Source organism: Petaurus breviceps, unplaced genomic scaffold (assembly GCF_028583685.1).
Source record: "Petaurus breviceps papuanus isolate PSGF00001 unplaced genomic scaffold, PetGlider_PUasm1.0 118, whole genome shotgun sequence".
NCBI lineage: Eukaryota > Metazoa > Chordata > Mammalia > Diprotodontia > Petauridae > Petaurus > Petaurus breviceps.
Genome location: NW_027185616.1, coordinates 21,843,621 through 21,866,176, shown reverse-complemented (window position 1 = coordinate 21,866,176; position 22,556 = coordinate 21,843,621). Strand labels below are relative to the sequence as shown.

Sequence of the window (22,556 nt, the reverse complement as noted above, 5' to 3'; positions counted from 1 at the left end):
GGCGGGCGGTTTTGGGAGGGGGAGAGTGGGGGGGGAGGGGGAGGGTGCGGGGGGGGGAGGAGGGGGATGGCTGGGGTCCGCCGGCGCCGCAGGCCCCGAGGCGGCCTAGAGATGCCGCCCAGACCCCCCGCTGCGGGGGTCCGGCCTCGGCGCGCCCACCACGGCCTCACTCACAGGAAGTTCTCCATGCTGATCCGCACGATGGAGCCCTCCACGAATCTCGGCAGAGTCGCCCGCGAAGCCAGGGGTAGGAGGCTGCCCCTCCTCCCCCATCTCGTCTCCTCGCGATCCGGAGTCGTCTTCTTGGGGCGACCCACGTCCGGGTCCGCCTTCCTCTTGCCCGCGGTCGCCATCGCCGCCGGTCCGGCTGCCCCGGCCCCGGCCTCGGCCCCGTCCAGGGCGAAGAAGAAGAAAGACAGAAGCAAGCCTTCGGTCGCGACTCCAGCGCAGAAAAAAGCGCGCGCCGGGCTCCGGCTCCCGCGGCTGCGCCTGCGCGGCCCCTCGGCCCTGGCCTTTTCTCCCTCCGCCGCCGCGGGAGGAGCCCCCGGGCTGAGGCCCCGCCTTCGGGAGGAACACTTTCAGTTTCAACGGAAATGGATGCGCCGGTGGCTACGTCACAGGCAGCGGAGGGGGCGGTGACGGGGGGGCCAGCGGGGCCGCCGGGAGGGGCGAGCGGCTGGCCCCGGGGGCGTCGCCGCGCCTCCGCCGGCGCCGTCCCTCCACGTGCCAGGAGCGTTGCTGGTGTTAGGAAGGGGGGCAGCTGGGCGCTACGGGCCCCAGCCGACACTTCCCCCCCAAAGGCTCTGGGGACCCCCTTGAGCCCTCCTGGATCTGCCCCCGCCTGACCTGGCCTGCCTCCCACCGTAGCGGTTCCCCAGCCTCTGTCACCCTTATCTCCAGGCGGCCTTCCGCTGCTTCCCACCCAGACCCTCCCCAGTGCCGCCAGACTGCGGGCCACGCTGTCTGTCTAGGAGCGGCCCATCTGGCCTCCCCCAAGGGGGCTGGGAGGCGGACAGACAGACTGCTTAAGAGGCTGCGCCATACGGCCAATCACTGCAGTAATGAGCGTTGTGTCACTCCGACCGACGGGAAACTTGGTTCAGACTCGCCGGGCCAGACGTGGCGTCCAAGCCTTGGACTCCTGTGCTGAGCTAGCAGCGCGACCCCCGTCGAACCACTTAAGCCTGTTTGCTCGGTCCTTTACCACTTAGAAGGAGTTGGAGAAGGAAATGACAATTTCCTAAAGGCAGTATCTTTGCCAGGAAGACCCCGAATGGAGTCGCAAAGAGTCAGACACCAAATAACAACAGACTGTGAAAGAGGAGGGGGAGGAGATGGGGATGATGCCAAGTTCAAAACAAGCCAGGGTCATCAGAGACCATTCAGAAGCAGACAGAGATAAGAATCATGGGAAATGAGCAAATGTATTTAAAAAAAAAAAAAAACGATAGATGAAGCGCAAATGAAGTGCCAAAAGCAACAGAGATGGAAAAAAATAATGTAAGATAACAGGTGTTAACAGGATTTTACTAAGCCAGTCTCTAACCTGAGAGTGATGAAATAGCGGGTCAGAGACACACTGCCAGTAATCAGGTAGCCCTTTAATTAATTAGTTTTGTTATGAGGAACAGATTCACAAATCGGGAATTCTCCTGATCTGAATTCCACCTTGTTTTAGTGGAGACAGAGATTTATGTATGTATATACACACACACACACACATACATAAATCTCTGTCTTCACTAAAACATATATATATATGTATATATAATGTTACAAGTGAGAAGGGAGTAGGAAAGTGTATTACAAATAATTATTTTCATTTTCCAGGGTCTGAGTAGTTTGTCATGACAAGTCACAATGCAAGTGGTCTGGAATTCTGTGGAAACAGTATTGTTTCAGGTCCTTGGGGGTCATTACTTGGGTCACAGGACAAAAGTTCTGTGACTGGAACAGGTTCTACAATCTTTGATTTGCTTCGCTTGAGGTGGACAGGAACAAGAATGCAATGATTGTGAGAGCCAAGAATTTGATTAATTATTTCAAACTGCATTGTAAGCTTCTGACTTATAAGCCAGAAGAGGCAATTCTGAGAAATCAAAATTATTAGTATATTCATTACATATAAAATATTGATTAATATGAAAATCATAATTTTCTTCACATTAGAGACCCTAGTAAAAAAAATAAACAAATTAGTGAGACATCCTGATACACTGATATGGTAGATAAAAAGAATCACAAAAACTATATTCAATGATTCACAACAGTGGCATATTGACTGTGTGACTCCCCACTCCTACCCTCCATAGTCACAAAACCTCTCAGTGCCCCCCACCAACTCCCAAACATGAAAAATTGCTTAATGAGTACAGATCTAGATTGGCAGAAGGAGTTTCTTCGATAGGAGTTACCTACTTCACAGAAATCACAAGTCAGTTAAAAAAAATCATGACCTAGTTTAAAAAAAAAAAATAGCTTGTCGATTAAAACCTCCCCCCCACCCAACAGATATCCTTTAAAAGTATTTACACTGAGATTGTAGTCTTGGATGACTGGAAGGAACAAAGTGCCCTCAACAATAATAGGAAAGTTTAAAAGAGAGGTGTACTTGTGGAGAAAGATAATGAGTTCTGGACATACTGAGTTTGAGATCCTTTAGTACATCCAGTTCAAAATGTTTAACAGGCAATTAATGATGTGGGACTAGAGCCAGGAGAGAGACAAGAACTAGATATACAGGTCTGCAAATCATCTGCACAGAGATGATAACTGAACTCATGAAAGGTGATGAGATTCACCAAGCTTAAAGGTACAGGGAAAATAAAAGGCCTAGCTAGGACAGAACCTTGGGGGCGCTTATAGTCAGTGGGCGTGACTTTAATGATGATCAAGTAAGAGACAGAGGAAACAGCTCTGTATCTGTTATGCCACAATGCTTCTCCATTTTGCTTATAATCTTAAAATTGTACATTAAAAAAAGTGTGCTGATTCCATTTTCTTTCTTTTTAGGGTAAATTACAATAATTTTAATTTTTTTTACCAGTTTCATTGTGTTTCTGGCATGAATACATGTTACACACTTCAAAGTAGAAATATACCAAATATATTTGGGCAAAATATGTGCCTTGGTACCTTCTGGAGGCCACATGCTGGGTCTAATACTCAAGGACATGCATAAGCAGCAGTTCCTGGATGTCCCATGTGTTCTTATTAGTGGAGGTTGTATCAAAATTGACTAGTACCAGGAGGCAGAGCCAAGATGGAGGAGTAAAGGCAGGGACTTGCCTGAGCTCACCCCCAAACCTCTTCAAATATCTGTAAAAAATGACTCTAGACAAATTCTAGAGCAGTAGAATCCACAGAAAGATAGAGAGAAAGACATTTCAAGCCCAAGACACCAGGGAAGGTCAGCAGGAAAGCTCTGATGCAGCAAGGTTACAGAGGAGCTCAGTCCAGCCCAGGCTATGCCAGCACAGACTGGGCCCCAGCAGACCAGGCGCAGGCCTTGGGAGAGACTGAATCAGCAATAGCTGCTTCCAGAGCTCTCAGCCCACAAACAGTAAGGGCGATCAAACAACCAGTCAGAAGGAGATTACAGGGGTCTTTTTGCTAGCACTGAGGCAGGACTGTTGCATTGCCCATATCTGAATTCGGGGTGTAGTCTTAGGTGGGAGTGGCAGGGTGAAGAGCATTAGCATAGCAAGGCTTGTGGCCATAGTGGAGGGGGATCCCTCCTCACAGTTTCAGGACAGCAAAGAGTGCTTGTGGTCACTCACAGACGAGAGCACAGGTCAAGAAAATAGTAAAACACCTATCCTTAGGTCATACCACCTTGAAAGAACTGAAAACTTACAGGTCCCTAGAAGTATCTTTGAAAATAGCTCCAAATCCCTCCTCCCCTTCTCCCCCCCCCCCCCAAATCTTAGGACAGTGCACCCTCTGCCCTGGAAGCAGAGCCCTACTTTAACAATGAGTTAAAAGTTAAGTAATAGACTGAGAAAATGAGCAAACAATGGAAAACACCTCTGACTGTAGAAAATTACTATGTTGACAAGAAAGATCAAGACACCTTCAGAGGAAGACAACAAAGTCAAAGCTCCTATATCCAAAGCCTCCAAGAATAATATGAATTGGTCTGAGGCTATGGAAGAACTCAAAAAAGGTTTTGAAAATCAAATAAGTTGAGAAAAATTGGAAAAAGAAATGAGTCATACAAGAAAAATCATGAAAAATGAGTCAGCAGCTTGCTAAAAGACACTCAAAAAATACTGAAGAAAATAACACCTTAAAAAATGGACTAACCCAAAATGACAAAAGAGGTCCAAAAAGCCAATGAGAAGAAGAAATGCCTTAAAAAGCAAAATTGGCCAAATGGAAAAGGAGATCCAAAAGCTCACTGAAGAAAATAATTCTGTAAAAATTAGAATGGAGCAAATAGAAGCCAATAACTTTATGAGAAATCAAGAAACAGTAAAACAAAACCAAAAGAATGAAAATGACATGAAATATCTCATTGGAAAAACAACTGGCCTGGAAAATAGATCCAGGAGAGAAATTTTTTTTAAAAGCAATTGGGGTTAAGTAACTTGCTCAAGGTTACATGGCCAGTTATTTCTGGGTGTAGTGCTGAGTATCTGAGCCCAGATTTGATCCCAAGGTCATCCCGACACTGGAGCCGGTGCTCTTACTCGCTGAGCCACCTGGCCGCCCCTAAGCAATTGGGGTTAAGTAACTTGCTCAAGGTTACACGGCCAGGTGTTTCTGGGTGGGTGCTAAGTGTTTGAGCCTGGGATTCGATCCCCAGGTCATCCCAACACTGCAGGAGAGAAAAATTTAAAGTTATTGCACTATCTGAAAGTCATGATAAAAAAAAAGAACCTAGACATAATCTTTCAAGAAATTATCAAGGAAAACTTCCCTGATATTCTTGAATCAGAGGACAAAATAGAAATGGAAAGAATTCACTGATCACCTCCTGAAAAGATCCCCAAATGAAAACTGTCAGGAGTATTATAGCCAAATTCCAGAGTTCCCAGGTCAGGGAGAAAACATTGCAAGCAGCCAGAAAGAAACAATTCAAGTATTGTGGAGCCTGTAAAGCCAATCACAAGCAACTCTCCTGAGGACTTCTACTGTGAATAATTTTAAGGATCTAATCACATAGTGTAGTGAATTCTCTATTTATTCAGCAATAAACTAAAGCAAAACATTCAAGAAACTAAAGCACAACATTAACAACAATATAATGTAACAACTTATTACTAAGGTGGCCACATAGTTTTAAACAAAACATATCATTCAGTAAGGCACAATCTCCTCAATCAATATAGCGTACCCAAGTAAAGTCTTCTTTCATCTTGACTCCAGACTAGTTTCCAATCATTCTCAAGCCAATCATCCTTAAAGGGTAGCAGAAAGTACAAACATCATCAACCCCTAGGTTATAGGAAGTTACAATATCATCAGTTAGTACTGAGTACCCAAGTAAAGTCTTTCATCTTAACTAGAGTCTGACTTCCAAACCCCATTGCTCCTTTTCCATGCTCCCAGTGGATTCACCTGACTGTTGCCTGGATTCACACCCAGGTATCTCTCTGCACTGGTTTTATATCTCAGCCCACAGGAACTATTCCACTCCAAGTCCTTCGCAGTTTCTGTTTCTAGGAAGACAAAGCTTAACAGAGCTACAACAATATTTACACACATTGCTGTCACTATCTCAATTCACTTTCTGTCTGGCAGAGTAACACAAACCAAGAGACAAAGCTTCTGAGAAATCAAACACAAGTCAGCAGTAAAGTCCCAGGACTTCTATAAACAGCAGTAAAGCCCTCTTTCAGGACTTCTGTATCAGCAGTAAAGTCCTCTTTCAACAGACAGAATGCTTCGTTCTGACAAAGTAACATCAATATAGACAGAACAGACAGAATGTTGGCCATCACAAACATTCTCCCTCTCAGTTCTGCTTGGTCCCAGCTCGTGCTTGAGCTTTTATCTTCTCTGCTCCTTCCTGTTCCATCCTTCCTATTCTGCCCTTCCTGCTCCGCTCTTTCAGCAAGTTCCTCACACCATGGGTTCCATATGATGATGTTAGGCCTATTAAGGGCACGAAAGGTCTCCAAACTCCCTTAGGCCTATTAAGGGCAACACAAATGTATACTGTTTCCAAAAAAGACTCGGAACAATCAAAAGTGAGTGTCAAAGGCACCTGAATACCTGAAACAAGCAGCAAAGCACTACTTTACTTGCCATTATAGAGCAATAGTCAGGATAACACACAGGATTTAGCAGCTTCTTCATTAAAGGAATGGAGGGCTTGGAATATGATGTTCCAGTGGTCAAAGGAGCTAGGATTACAACCAAGAATCACCTACCCAGCAAAAGTGAGTATAATCCTTCAGGTAATAAAATGGTTATTCAATGAGATAGAGGACTTTTAAGTACTCTTGATGGAAACACAAGAGCTGAATAGAAAATTTGACTTTCAAATACAGGACTCAAGAGAAGCATAAAAAGGTAATCAGGAAAGGGAAATCATACAGGACTTAATAAGTTTAAGCTGTTTACTTTCCTACATGGGAAGATGGTATCTATAACTCATGATACCTTTCTCATTTTTAGGGTAGTATAAAAGGAATATAGACAGAGCACAGAGGTGTGAGTTGAATATGAAAAGGTGATATCTAAAAAATAAAATTAAGGGGTGAGAGAAAGCAATGTGCTTGGAGAAAGAGAAAGGGAGAAGTAGGATGGGGTAAATTATCTCACATGAAAGAGACAAGAAAAAACTTTTACAGTGGAGGGGAAGAGCAAGGAGGGGAGGGGACTGAGTGAATCTTACTCTCATCAGAATTGGCTCAAAGAGGGAATAACATAGACACTCAATTGGGTATAGAAATCTATCTTTCCCTAAAGCAAAGTAGGAGGGGAAAGGGATAAGAGAAGGGGGGGGGGTTATAGAAGGGAAGGCAGATTGGGGGAGATAGTCGTCAGAAACAAAACACTTGAGGGGGGACAGGGTGAAAGAAAAGAGAGAATAGAATAAATGGGGTTGGGGATAGAAGGGAGGGAAATACAGTTATCAATAGTAACTGTGAAAAAAAAAGTGAAACAAATTTCTCTGATAAAGGCCTCATTTCTCAAACATATGGAGAATGGAGTCAAATTTATAAAAATAAGAGCCATTCCCCAAATGATAAACAATCAAAATATATGATTAGTTTTCAAATGAAGTAATCAAAGCTATCTATAGTCATGAAAAAATATTCTCACTATTGATTGGAGAAATGCAAATTAAAAAATTCTGAGGTACTACCTCATACCTATTAGAATGACTAATAGGACAGAAAAGGTAAATGACAAATGTTGGAGGTGATGTGGGAAAAATGAGACATTAATGCAATGTTAGTGAAGTTGTGAACTGATTCAACCCTTCTGTAGAGTAATTTGGAACTATGCCCAAAGGGCTATAAAACCATATGTACCATTTAACCAAGCAATATCACTACTAGGTCTATATCCCAAAACAGATTAAAAAAAAAAAAGAGGAAAAGGACCTATATGTAAAAAAATATTTATAGTTGCTCATTTCTTGGGGCAAAGAATTGAAGGGATGGCCATCAATTGGGGAGTGGCTGAACATCAACACAGACAGAACAGACAGAGTGCTGAATATCACAATCTCCCTCTCATTTCTGCTTGGTCCCAGCTCATGCTCAAGCTTTTATCTGCTCTGCTCCTTCCTGTCCCACTCTTCCTGTTATGATGGAATACTTTAAGAAATGATGAACAACATGCTCTCAGAAAAACCTGGAAAGACTTGCATGGGCTTTTGCAAAGTGAAATACACTGTGTACAAAGTAACAGCAATACTGCAAGATGATCAGCTATGAATGACTTAGCTATCCTCAGCAATCCAACAATCCAGGACAGCTCTGAAGGACTTATGATGAAAAATGCTGTCTATCTCCAGAGGAAGAACTGATGGTGTTTGAATACAGATTGAAACACACTTTTTTTTTTTGCTGTCTTTATTTTTCTTGAGGGTTTTCTTTTTTCTTTTTTTTTTTGGTCTATGTTTTCTTCCACAACATGACTATTATGGATATTTTTGCATGACTGCACATGTATAACCTGTATCAAACTGCTTGCCTTCTCAATGTGGGAAGGGAAGAAGAGAGAGAATTCGGGATTCAAAAGTTTTTTTTTAATTTAAACTTATTTATTTATTTTTAGTTTACAACATTAAGTTCCACAGTTTTCCACTTCCCTCTTACTCTTGGTTACATAAGCTATTCTTTGGGGTGGTTAGGTGGCACAGTGAATAGAGCACTGGCCTTGGATTCAGGAGGACCTGAGTTCAAAACCGGCCTCAGACACAACACAAAAATTAGCCGTGTGACCTTAGGCAAGTCACTTAACTCCAATTGCCTTCCAAAAAGAAAAAAATATATAAGCTATTCCTTGCTCTCCCAGATTGCTTATAGTATCAGCCTTTATACCTAAATTGTGCACCCATTTCGACTTGATTTTGGTATATAGTGTCAGATGTTCTATGCCCAGTTTCTGCCATACTTTTTTCCAGTACTTATCCCAAAAGTTGGGGTCTTTGGGTTTATCAAACAGTAGATTACTATAGTCATTGACTGCTGTGTCTCATGTACCTAATGTATTCCACTGATCCACTACTGTATTCCTCAGTCAGTACCAAGTAGTTTTGAGGACTGCTGCTTTATAATACAGATTAAAATCTGGTATGGCTAGGCCACCTTCCCTAGCATTTCTTTTCATTAATTCCCTTGATATTCTGGACCTTTTGTTCTTCCAAATGAATTTTGTCACTATTTTTTCTAGCTCTATAAAGTAATTTTTTGGTAGATTGATTGGTATGGCAGTAAATATGTAATTTAATTTAGGCAAAATTGCCATTTTAATTTTTTAGCTCTACCCTCTGGGAAATTTATATTTTTGTAAATATTCATCCACTTCACTAAAATTGTCAAATTTATGTGTATGCAATTGATCAAAATGATACCTAATTATTATTTTAATTTCCTCTTCTTCATTGGAGATAGATTGACCATTTTCATTTTTGATATTCATAATTTGGTTTTCTTCTTTCTTTTTTTATCATATCAGGTTAAAGGTCTATCAATTTTGTTGGTTTTTTCATAAAACCAGCTCTTGGTTTTATGTATTAATTCAATAGTTTTCTTAATTTCAATTTTATTAATATCTCCTTTGTTTTTCAGTATTTCTAATTTAGTATTCAATTGGGGATTTTCAATTTGTTCTTTTTCTAGCTTTTTCAGTTGCATGCCCAATTTATTGACCATGTATGCATTAGGACATATAAAACTTCCCCTAAGAATTGCTTCTGCTGCATCCCACAAATTTTGGTATGTTGTCTCATTATTGTCATTCTTTTGAATGAAGTTACTGATTGTTTCTATAATTTCTTGTTTAACCCACTCATTCTTTCATATTAAATTATTTAGTTTCCAATTAGTTTTTAGTCTATATTTCCCCTTTATTACATATAATTTTTATTGCATCATTATCTGAGAAGGATGCATTTAATATTTCTGCCTTTCTGCACTGAATTGTGAGGTTTTTATGTCCTAGTACATGGTCAATTTTTGTGTATATACTATGTACTGCTGAGAAGAAGGTATATGCCTTTTTGGGACTCAAAGTTTTAAAAATGAATGCTAAAAATTGTTTTTACATGTAACTAGGGAAAATAAAAATAAAATGCTTAAAAAAAAGATGACTAACATCTGTTCCAAGAAAAGCCACCCCTAAGTATCTTATTTTTCCATCATTGGGTCTACTTGGTTGCTACTCCATGAATATGTCTCTGTCAGGATAAACTGATCCCTTGAAATTTCATCACCATGAGTATTGACTCAACTTTTGATATTCAATTCCTTCTCAGCTCCTTCAATTGCCCTTCCTCTCTGGCTAGAGGGCTTCTCCCAAGGCCTTTCTTTATAGAGGACTCAGAACTTTCTAGGTAAGTAACTCTTCATTTTCCATAAGTAAGCTCTACTTGGTTTTGACCCCAGGGAACTGGGTATCCTTTGGTGCCCCCTTTTCACTTTCCTTTTTTATATATTGGCTTCTCCCATTATATTGTAAGATCCTTGAGGGCAGAGACTATCTTCTCTGTATTCCTAGAACTTAGCATATGCCTTGCATATACTTAATAAATGTTTATTGAATTTATTGAAAGATAAAAGCTTATGATCAGTTAAAGAAATTTTAGAGTTCTTGAACATAGAAGTAGAATGAATAATGGCAAGATTAAGGCATGGCTATCCTGTGTGTACCTGAGGGAGAGTGGAGGTTATAGGAGTTGAGGAACTGAGAAGTTATGATATTTAGAAGATTATCAACATGTACACTGGAGTCCCTTAGAATTAGGGCATAAGTTGGGGTGGAGAGGAAGACTATAAGTCAGACACAACTTATTGAGAGAAAGGAAGAATGTCCTGAGAGTTTTTAGCAGAAACTGAATTGGGTGATAAATCTGAATTGCATGAGCCTCACAGGAGAAGAATTCGCTGCGTGATATAAGAAGAGAGAAAATCTGAAGTAGCAATGGGGAACAAATAGCATCCTGACTTTCCTGTCTGGATCAATGAGTGGAAGAGGGGAGTGTGAATGAAAGCGCCACCAGTCCTGGAAAGGCTGGCTAGGAATGCAGTATCATCTAGAGGGAGCCTCACTAAATGCAGGAAGCTAAAAGGATCAAGAGAAAAAGTGGTATACGATGAAAGGAAGGTCATTAATTATGGAGCAGGAGTTCTAGAGTTCAGAATGGGATGGGTTGGCAGATCTGGAATGGGACTTTAATGGGATGAGGTTGAGATGGTTGGAAATGAGGGACTGAATAGTTAGGATTGGGGAGAGCAGTTTGTTTCTTGGCAATTGGAGGCTCAGTATCATTGGAATGGGGTAGAAGAATGCCAGCTATTTGAGAATGGATCCAGGCTAGGTATCAGTAAGGTCTATGGATGAAAGTAGATGACTAGAAGTTCAAGGTTGATTCTTGAGGTTTTGACAGAACCCTCAACTGCACAGCCTGCCATATTGCTATGTCCAAGAAGGCATGTGGGAGCCTCTTTCCATGTAAGATATGAACAAGAATTAGTGTGTTTCTTTTCAGGTAGGAATAGTTGGTCTGTCCCAACCAACTAGGCAAACATGACTAAACTTCGAGGAGTCAGGAAGTCTAACCAGAAGGCAAGAGTTGAAGTGAATAAGGTCTGACTGGGCTGTGGCTCTTGGGATATCCAGAAGCTTAGCAAGGGGGCAGAAGGTTTTGGCCCCTGGCCTTAGGGCAGCCTTTAATGCCAATATTAGTGTTGGAGCCAGCTCCTATATGACTGAAAGAGTAAGTTTTAAAATTTTCAGTGTGAGCATTTACATTTCAGAAATCCACAAATGTTACAAATCATCACTTGCTTTATTGTTTTGTTGATTGTCTTGACTTAAGAAAGTGACGGAAGAAATGTTAATGTAGATTAAATTGAAAAATATGTCATGAATACATTTTCAGTGAGTTAGTAAATATTTACTAGCACTTTCTTGGATATTTCTCCTAAATTTTCTTTTTTTCCAGGATAAATATTTCTCATCCCTTTAATCAGTCCCCATATGGCGTGATCTCTGGTTCCCGCATCATTCTGGGTTTCTTTATCTGAACTTTCTGTAGCCTGCCATTATCTTCTAAAAAAAAATGTAACATTAAAAACTAAACACAATGTTCTAGATAAGATGAGACCATGAAAAAGTATAATGGCATTGCTGTGTCCCCAATCCTGAACATTTTAGTGATTAATGTAGCTCAAGATACTATTAACATTTTTAGATACAATTCTTTTCTGACTCGTATTTAGTTTGTAGTACATTAAAACCCCCTATCCTATTAGAACAAATTGTTCCTCAACCCACTCTGTATTTTCACTGGGAGTTAGATATGGGTAACAAAACTGCCAGTTGGCATCTGTTCCCATTGAGGTGCTATGGTATGGGTCGGAAGGTGCCCTCATTGGCACCATGCCCTGCATGGGGCTAGGACTCCTCTTGCTCCAGTGCATGCTGGAGGACTCCCCATGTGGTGGTCTGGCCAGAGCCCTTCCACAGTATCCACAGACCTCTTTATCTCCTTTTCCTTATGCCAACCTGGGCTGGAAAAATAATTCACTGTGATTTTGTCTTGTATTTCCCTATCAGGATTCTATCTAGTATGTTTTCTAAGTCTGTTTGTAGGAGTTTAGTGAGGGAAGCTTGCTGTACTTCCTGCTATTCCACAGTCTTGGCTCTGTTAGAATCTATCTAACCTTAGCTCATTCTAAGTATTTATTTTAATTAAATTTTATATTTATTTTTAGTTTACAGCATTTATTTCCACAAGATTTTGAGTTACAAATTTTCTCCCCATCTTTCCCCTACCCACCACCTAGAAAAGTGATCCCACTGAATACCCCTTCCCCTAATCTGCTCTCTCCTATATCCTCCCCCATTCCCCAACCACCTTTCCAGTAGGGCAAGATGGATCTCCATACCCCAATGCCTGTATTTCCCAGTGCATGTAAACAACAACAATAATAATAATGTTTTAAACATTTGATTTTAAAACTTTGAATTCCAGATTCTTTCCATTCTTCCATTGTCACCTACTCTTACTGGGAAGATAAGGAATTCAATATAGGCTGTACATATGTAGTTAACGCAAAACATTTCTATAGTGCACATATTGTAAAAGACTATTTCCCTACATGCTATTCCACCCCCAACTTGTTCTATTTTTTACTTTGACCCTGTTCCTTTTCAAAAGTCTGTGCTTCTAACTACCTCCCACCTCAATCTGCCCTCTCTTCTATCATACCCCCTTCTGTTCCCCTCCCCCCTACTTTCCTGTAGGGTGATACCCAATTTAGTGTGTATGGTATTCCCTCCTTAAACCAAATTCAATGAGAGTAAGGTTGACCCATTCCCTTTTGCCTTCCTGTTCTTCCCCTCCATTGTAGCAGTTTTCCCTTGCCTCCTTTATATGAGATAATTTAATTTACCCTATTCTGCCTCTCCCTCATCTCCTCTCATTATATTCCTCTCTCACCTCTTAATTTTATTTTTTAAATATCACCCCTTCCTATTCAATTGATTCTGTGCCCTCTGTCTATGTATACCTGTACACATATATACACACAGTCACATATGTATTCATATGCACATATACCCTACTATATAGACATATATACGCACACACACACTCATATATATATATATATATATATATATATATATATACACACACACACATTTATATTCCCTTCAACTATCCTCATACTGAGAAAAGTTTCATCAGTTACAATGATCGTTTTTCCATGCAGGAATGTAAATAGTTCAACTTGGATAAGTTCCTTAAGATTTCTTTTCCCTGTTTACCTTCTCACGCTTCTCTTCCTTCTTGTATCTGAATGTCAAATTTTCTACTCAACTTTGGTTTTTTTCATCAACAATGCTTGAAAGTCCTCTATTTCATTGAATTACCATATTTTCCTCTGAAACATGATACTCAGTTTTTCTGGGTAGGTGATTCTTGGTTTTAATCCTAGTTCCTTTGACCTCTGGAATATCATATTCCAAGCCTTTTGATCCCTTAATGTAGAAGCTACTAGGTCTTGTGTTATCCTGATTTTTTTCCCACAATATTCAAATTGTTTCTTACTGGCTGCTTGTAATATTTTCTCCTTGATCTGGGAACTCTGGAACCTGGCTATGATATTCCTAGTTTTCTTTTGGGAATCTTTTTCAAGAGGTGATTGGTGAATTCTTTCAATTTCTATTTTGCCCTCCGGTTCTAAAATATTAGGGCAATTTTCCTTGAGAATTTCTTGAAGGATGATTTCTAGGTTCTTTTTGTGATCATGGTTTTCAGGTAGTCCAATAATTTTAAAATTATCTCCCCTGGATCTATTTTCCAGGTTAGTGGTTTTTCTGATGAGATATTTCACATTGCCTTCTATTTTTTCATCTGTTTGGATCTGTTTAATAGTATCTTGATTTCTCACAAAGTCACTAGATTCCATTTGCTCCAATCTAATTATGAAGGAATGATTCTCTTCAGTGAGCTTTTGAAATCCTTTTTCCATCTGGCAAATTCAGCTTTTTAAGGCATTCTTCTCCTCATTGGCTTTTTTGGGCCTCTTTTGCCATTTGAGCTAGTCTATTTTTTAAGGTGTTATTTTCTTCAGTCAGGTTGTTGACTTGCTTTTCATGATTTTCTTGCATCATTCTCATTTCTCTTCCCAATTTTTCCTCCCCTTCTCTTACTTGGTTTTCAAAATCCTTCTTGAGCCCCATTATGGCCTGTAACCAGTTCATATTTTTCTTGGAAGCTTTTGGTGCAGGAGTTCTGACTTCGCTGTCTTCTTCCTGTTCCATGCTGTGATTCTAATTATTGTTTTTATTTCCTCTTCCGTGTTGGTGACTTCACCCTTTTCATTTTGATACTGGTAGTTTGGTACCTCAGAGTAGTTTTGATTTGCATTTCTATAATTAATAGTGATTTAGAGCATTTTTTTCATATGCTTATAGAGATATTTAATTTCATCCTCTGAAAACTGCCTGTTCATATCCTTTGACCAATTATCAGTTGGGCAATGACTTGTATTCTTATAGATTTGACTCAAGTCTTTGTACATTTTAGAAATGAAGCCTTTATCAGAGACACTGGTCTTAAAAAGTTATTTCCCAATTTTCCACTTCCCTCTTAATCTTGGTTACATTGGCTTTATTTGTACAGAAACTTTTCAATTTAATGTAATCAAAATTATCCATTTTGCATTTCACAATGCTCTCTGCCTTCTGTTTTGTCATAAAATCTTCCCTTCTCTATAAATCTGACAGATAAACTATTCCTTGCTCTCCTGGGTTGCTTACAGTATCAACCTTTATACCTAGATTGTGCACCCATTTCAACTTGATTTTGCTATACAGTATCACATATTGGTCTATGCCCAGTTTCTTCCATACTATATTCTAGTTGTCCCAGCAATTTTTGTCAAATAGTGAGTTCTTATCCCAAAAGTTGGGGTCTTTGGGTTTATCAAACAATAGATTACTATAGTCATTGACTGATGAGTCTCATGTACCTAATCTATTCCATTGATTCACTACTCTGTTTCTCAGCCAGTACCAAGTAGTTTTGATGACTGCTGTTTTATAATACAGATTAAAATCTGGTATGGCTAGGCTACCTTCCCCAGCATTTCTTTTCATTAATTCCCTTGATATTCTGGACCTTTAGTTCTTCCAAATGAATTTTGTTACTATTTTTTCTAGCTCTTTAAAGTAATTTTTTGGTAGATTGATTGGTTTGGCACTTTAATTTTGGTAAAATTGTCATTTTTATTACATTAGCTCAACCCAGCCATGAGCAACTGATGTTTTTCCAATTAGTTAGACCTGACTTTATTTGTGTGAAAAGTGTTTTGTAGTTGCATTCATACAGGTCCTGGGTATGTTTCGGCAGGTTAGATTCCCAAATATTTTATAATGTCTACAGTAACTTTAAATGGAATTTCTCTTTCTATTTCTTGCTCTTGGACTTCATTAGAAATATGTAGGAATGTTGAGGATTTGTGTTGAGGATATAAAAATAAATTTTATATCCCGCAACTTTGTCAAATTTATTTATTATCTGCCCCCATTTTATGGGAGAGCTCATCCCATTCACATTCACAGTTATGATTACTATCTGTGTCTTTCTCTCCATCCTTTTCTCTCCCCTGTTTATGTTTTTATTTCTTCCTTCTCCCTTCCTCTCCTAAAGAGTTTTCCTTTTGACCACCACCTCCCTCAGTATTCCTTCCCTATGCACCTCTCTCCCTTTACCCACCCTTCCCCCTTACTACTATTTCCCTCCCTTCTAATCACCCCCCCCTTTCTCCCTTACCCCTGCTATTGCCTGTAGGGCACAATACATTTTTATACTTAAGGGAACATGATATTCCCTCTTTGAACCCAAGCTGATGTGAGTAAATTTCATACAGTGCTCCTCTCCCTCCCTCCTTTCCCTCTACTATAATGAGTTTTTGTGTCTTTTCACATTAGAATCCTAAACTTAACTGATTATGTTAATCCCCCCTTGAATCAGAACCAATGAGAATAAAGTTCATATGATGTTCATCTCCCTCCCTTCTTTCCCTCTACTATAGTATGTTTTTATGCCTCTTTGTGTGGCATAATTTACCCTTTTCTGCCTCCTCCTTTCCTTTTCTCCCATTACAGTCCCTTTGTACCCCTTAATAAGGTTTTTTATCATCAGATTAGTTCATTTGTACCCACATCCTCTATCTAGGTACACCCCTTTTAAATTCTCCGATGATTATATAAATCTCAATATTGACAGGTATCAGCTTCCCATACAGGGGTATAAACAGTTTGCCTTGATGAATCACAAGTTATGTGCATGTGTGTGTGTGTGTGTGTGTGTGTGTGTGTGTGTGTGTTCCTTGTTTACCTTTTTATGTCTCTCGAGTCTTGTATTTGGAGATCAAATTTTCCATTGAGTTCTGGCTTTTTCATCAGGAAAATTTGGGAGTCCCTTATTTCATTGAATGACCATCTCCTTGTCTGAAAGATTATGCTCAGTTTTCCTGGGTAGTTGATCCTTGGTTGCAGTCCAAGCTCTTTTGCCTTACAAAATATCAAATTCCAATCCCTCCAATCTTTTAATGTAGAAGCTGCTAGGTCCTATGGAACCCTCACTGTAGTTCCATAACATTTGAATTGTTTCTTTCTGGCTGCATGCAGTATTTTCTCCTTGACCTTATTATTCTGGAATTTGGCTACTATATTTCTTGGAGTTTTCAATTTGGGATCTCTTTCAGGAGGAGTCTGGTGAATTTTTTCAATAACTATTTTATCATCTGATTCTAGGATCTCAGGCAGTTTTCTTTGTTGTCTAGGCTGTTTTTTTTCATCATGGCTTTTCTGTAGAACAATAATTTTTAGGTTCTCTCTCCTGGATCTGTTCTCCAGGTCAGTTGTTTTTTCCAATGAGATATTTATACTTTCTTCTGTTTTTTTCAGTCTTTATATTTTTTTTGACTGATTCTTTTTTGTTTGTTTGTTTGTTTGCTTTTTGGAGGGCAGTCAGGGTTAAGCAACTTTCTTAAGTTCACACGTGTTTGACTGATTCTTGATGCATCATATGGTCATTAGCTTTGATTTGACTGATTCTAATTTTTAGTGAATTATTTTCTTTGCTTAGTTTTTGAAGCTACTTTTTTAGGAAGGTATTTTCTCTAGTTAGATTTCAAATCTCCTGTCCCAGTTCACAAATTTTACTTTTTTAAGGATTTGTTTTCTTTGGTGAGATTTTTTTTTCTGATTTGGTCAACTAATCTTCCATCTCTCTAATTTGGCTTTTGCAATCTTTCTTGAGCTCCTCCAAGAATACTTTTTGGGCTTGAAACCAGATCATATTTCCTTCTGTGGTCTCAGGTGTGAGTATAGAGTCCATGTTGTCCTCTGAATTTGGTTGTTCTTGCTTGCTATAATAGGATTGGATCATTCTTGCTTTTGATTTCTCAGCTTCCTTCTTGCACATTGTGATTGCCTATTCCCTGACTGTTAGAGTGGATTTCTGCTTCTGGGGTTTCAGAGGGTTCTGACCCACATTCTAAGGCTGGGAGCTAGGGGCTTGGTTGTTGACTTTGCGTGCTGTAGTCTCTGGGTGTCTAGAATGAGGCCAAGGCCAGGACTCTCAGTGTTTCCCATGAGTTACCCGAGGCTCACAGAGTAACATGTGGAGGAGGGGTGGTTTGGCCACTTCAGGTTTCTGCCTCTGTGCCCCTGGGCTACAGCTCAGGCAGGCTTAGCAGCTGGTGGCCACCAGCACTGGTGTCTGCATATTCCCCTGGTTGAGCTAAGGCACACCTGGGCTTCTGGTGTTATGGCTTGCTGGCTGCACCCCCCTGGGCTTTGTGATCTCCAGCTGGTCAAATGAGGTGGGGCTTGTTGGGAGCTCAAGAAGGATTTTGAAAATCAAGTAAGAGGGGAAAAGGAAAAATTGGACAGAAAAATTAGAGTGAACAACTCGATAAAGGAGGCACAAAAAATACTAAAGAAAATAACACCTTAAAAAACAGAATAGGCCAAATGTTGAAAGAAGCCCAAAAATCCAGAGAAAAGAAGAATGCCTTGAAAAACAGAATTGATCAAATGGAAAAAAAGGTACAAAAACTCGTGGAAGAAAATAATTCCTTACAAGTTAGAATTGGGAAAGTGGAAGCTATTGACTTTGTGAGACATCCAGAAACAATCAAAATCAAAGGAATAAAAAAATAGAAGAAAATGTAAAATATCTCGTTGGGAAAACAGCTGTCCTAAAAAGTAGATCCAGGAGGATGTCACGGTCAAAAAAAAAGAGCCTAGATGTCATCTTTCATGAAATTATCAAGGAAAACTGCCCTGATATTCTAGAACAAGAGGGTAAAATAGTAATTGACAGAATTCACTGGTCATCTCCTGAAAGATATCCCAAAATGAAAAGTCTTAGGAATATTATAGCCAAGTTCCAGACCTCCCACATCAAGGAGAAAAAAATTTCAAGCAGCCAGAAAGAAACAACTCATCTTTTCTCCCTACTTTTAGCACTCCCTTTTCCTTTAACTTTCATATTACTATTAAGGCTACCATACCTTCAGCTCACAACCTCAGTGTTATCCTTTACTCCTGTCTTGCAATCACTCCAGTGTGATGCCAAGTTTTGTTATTTCTACCTTCACAATATCTCTTGAGTATACCACCTTCAATCCATTCACACAGCCACTACTGCTTGATCTTCCTGATTTCAAGTTTCTCCCCACTCCAGCTTATCTTCCATTTAGCTACCAAAGTGATTTTTCCTAAACTACAATTCTGACCATCTCATCCTTTTACTCTATAAACTCAAGCAGCTCCTTATTATTTATAGAATCAAATATTAAATCTCCTTTTGGCTTTTAAAACCCTTCACAACCTGACTTCTTCCTACTTCTTCAGTCTTCTTAGACCTTACTCCCCTCCCCATACTCTATGGTCCAGTAAACATACTCTCTTCTCACTTCTGCTTCTTGGCTTCTTTTTAGGCTCCCCTAAAATCCTTTGTGCAAGAGTTCTGATTCCTTCCCAGCTAGTGCCTTCCATCTGGAATCACCTCACAAATGCACATGTAAACTCGGTTTCTTCTCCTTAGTAGAGACAAGTGCCCTGCTTTACTTGAGAGAGTCAGGGTGGAGTTGGTGAAAGTGGGTGAGAGGAGTTTCTTTCTTTTTTTTGACAGTTTCTTTGTTTCTCTTCAAGCTTTAAGTCACTTCAAATGCTCTGCATAAGCTTCACTTCCAGTTTTGAGATAGAAGATAGATGAGACCAAACTCATTTCACTTTGCTGAAGGAAGAGACGCCGTGAAGACTTGAGTGGAGCAGTCTTCCTCATATCTTATTCCCAACTGGCTATAGTAGAGTCTTCATGAGACTTACCCTGGGGTGAGATCTTGAACTCTTTATCTTGGTTAAGTTGAGTCACCTCGTTCTCAAGGAGAGTACCTTCACTCTGTATTGCATGGTATATATTCTCCTGTGGATATTGTCTTTTACTTCTATTTTGTTACAGATCTGAATAAATTATTTTCTTGGCTAAGTGTTAGGTATGTTCCTTGTGGAACTGGTTTTCAGTGGGAAATGAATCAAACTGTGATTATGAACCTTGGGGGTGCTACTTGCCCTATTAATGAAACAGCAATCAGAAGTTACAGTGAACCTCAAAATCCCATATCGTAGACTAACAATATTTAAGGGAACAAATAGCTCTAATTTTAGTCTGCTAACTCTCTTTATGAGGAGAGCAGAGAGGCAAACCTCTGGCCTTGACTTCCTACTTCCCCTTCTGGAAGGAATAAAGGTCTCCCATGGAGAAGAGACTAGAATTATCTTTTCTACTACCTTTTGAGTCATGCAACAATACAACACATAGTGCATATGTTGAATGAATTTCCATTTAGTCTCCCCTTATGCTTTTCTTTGTATGCTCAGTTCTTAGCATAGTGCTTATACAAATTAAGAATTTAATAATTGCTTGATGATTGAAGCAGAACCAGGAAAATAACATATTTAAATTGGAAGAACAGAAACACAAAATTGGATGCTTTATAATTAAAATCACAAATCTCATCCCCGAAGATGAGATGATATGCCTACTTCCTTCTTTGCATAAGTGGAAGGCTATGGCTATGGAGCACCATGAAGACTCTTTCACTTGATGGACATGATTAGTTTTGTTGAGCTCATCCTCTCTTTTTCTTTTATGAGGGCTAACTTGCTGGGCAGGGGCGGGGTTAGGATGGAAAGGAATCACATCTTTGGAAATGAAAGTTATATAAAAGCACAGCCCTTTCTCATTTCAATCCAATTCGATTGCAAGACATTGCATCACCCTTCTGTCATTGTGGTCCTCTTCAAGAATGAAGGGCAACAAAAAAGAATATGGGAAAGTCAAAGATACTAATATAAAACTTTAAAAAGCTTTTCAGTCCTCTCAGACCAGCTTCCCCCCAAAATTTTAGGCAATGAACATCTTTGATTTATGGGGGTTAATTCCAAGAATTTAGGAGTTAGCCAGGCTCTCTTATCTAATCAACCAAATTTAGCAACCAATGTTTCCTAAATGAATGATGATGTGGTAAACTTTCTTGCTATACCACTAAAAGCTGAATGCAAATCCTAGCTCATTTATATGAAAGATATGTTTTGCTGGATCTTGAGTGCAAAGTGCATGAATGCTTCTTAAACTCCCTTGCGTGTTGCTTTCAGATTGAGGGTCATGCTCCAAAGATTTTTCAGTTTTCTGTTTCTCTGCCCACCTTCTCTCTTTCTTCTCATGGTTTTAAAAAATATTCTATTCAAGTCATTAATCTGTTCTTTCTCTTTCTTATTGATGAAAGCATTTAGAGATATAAGTTTTTTCCTAAGTATTGCTTTATCTGCATTCCACAAATTTTATTATGTAGTTTCATTGTTGTCATTATCTTTAATGAAATTATTGATTGTTTCTGATTTGTTCTTTGACCCAACTCATTCTTTAGGATTAGATTATTTAGTTTCCAATTATAGTTATCCCTTCTACCTCACAACTTTTCCCATAGTAGTTTTGATAGATTGGGTGTGGCATAAAAAATTAAATGGGAATTTTGGAGGAGTTTTTTGGAAGCTGCAGATAATGCACAGGCCAGCAGATAACACAAAAAAGTTTAGAAACTCAGAAATGCATAAAATATATGGATCAACATATTCTTTTTTTTTTTTTAAAGCAATTGGGGTTAAGTAACTTGCTCAAGGTTACACGGCCAGTTATTTCTGGGTGTGGTGCTAAGTATCTGAGCCTGGATTTGATCCCCAGGTCATCCCGACACTGGAGCTGGTGCTCTTACTCGCTGAGCCACCTGGCCACCCCTAAGCAATTGGGGGTTAAGTAACTTGCTCAAGGTTACACGGCCATGTGTTTCTGGGTGAGTGCTAAGTGTCTGAACCCGGATTCGATCCCCAGGTCATACCGACACTGGAGCCAGTGCTCTTACTTGCTGTGCTACCTGGCCTCCCCAATATTCTATCTTTTAATATTGGAACAATTCAGACTTCTTCTCTGGTATGAAAGGAGGGCCAAAAAAATTTTGTGTGGATTTTTCAGATCATATATGTGCCATGCCCCTAGACCCACTATATGGAAGGCACAACTGTAATTTTTAACCCATGCTTCCAAGGCCCTTTATTTAATGTAATTTTTATTACATTATAGTCCCAAAAAAGTATGTTTAATTTTTCTGCATTTATTTGTAAGGTTTTTATGTCCTTATACATAGTCATTTTTTTTTGTGTGAAGGTACCATATACATCTGAGAAAAAGGTAAACTCCTTTCAATTTCCATTCAGTTTTCTCCAGAGGTGTGTTATAAATAACTTTTATAAGATTCCATTCATATCTTTAATTTCTTATTTATTTTATGTTAAATTTATCTAGTTCTGAGGTCCTCTACTAGTATCGTTTTACCATCTGTTTCCTCTTGTAATTTGTTTAATCTTTTCTTTTAAGAATCTGGTTATCATGTCATTTGTTTTTATGTTTAGTATTGATATTACTTTGTTGTCTGTGACATATTTCAACCAGGTGTAGTTTCCATGATCATCTCTTTTAATTAGGTCTAATTTTGCTTTTATTTTGTCTGAGATCATGATAGCTGCCTTTTTTGCTCTATCAACAGATAATACATTCTGCTTTAGCCTATTATTTTAGCTCACGTGTAACTTTCTGTTTCAAGTGTGTTTCTTGTAAATAACATAGTATTGGATTCTGGTTTCTAATGTATTCTGCTGTCTTCTTCTGGTGAGCTCGTCCCCTTTACATTCATAGTGATGATTACTGTACATTTCCCTCCATCCTACTTTCTTCTGTTCTCTCTCTCTCTCTCTCTCTCTCTCTCTCTCTCTCTCTCTCTCTCTCT

General features: G+C 39.4%; 1 protein-coding gene across 1 annotated transcript in view; it reads right to left on the bottom strand.

Moving 5' to 3' along the window:
- Nucleotides 1-22,556, bottom strand: part of SMC5 (structural maintenance of chromosomes 5) — a 396,836-nt gene that overhangs the window by 80,042 nt on the left and 294,238 nt on the right. Inside the window, exon 2 of the mRNA XM_069087011.1 lies at nucleotides 175-491. Within this exon, the coding sequence (XP_068943112.1) occupies nucleotides 175-353 (179 nt within the window). The 5' untranslated portion in view covers nucleotides 354-491. The remainder of the gene's footprint in view (nucleotides 1-174; nucleotides 492-22,556) is intronic.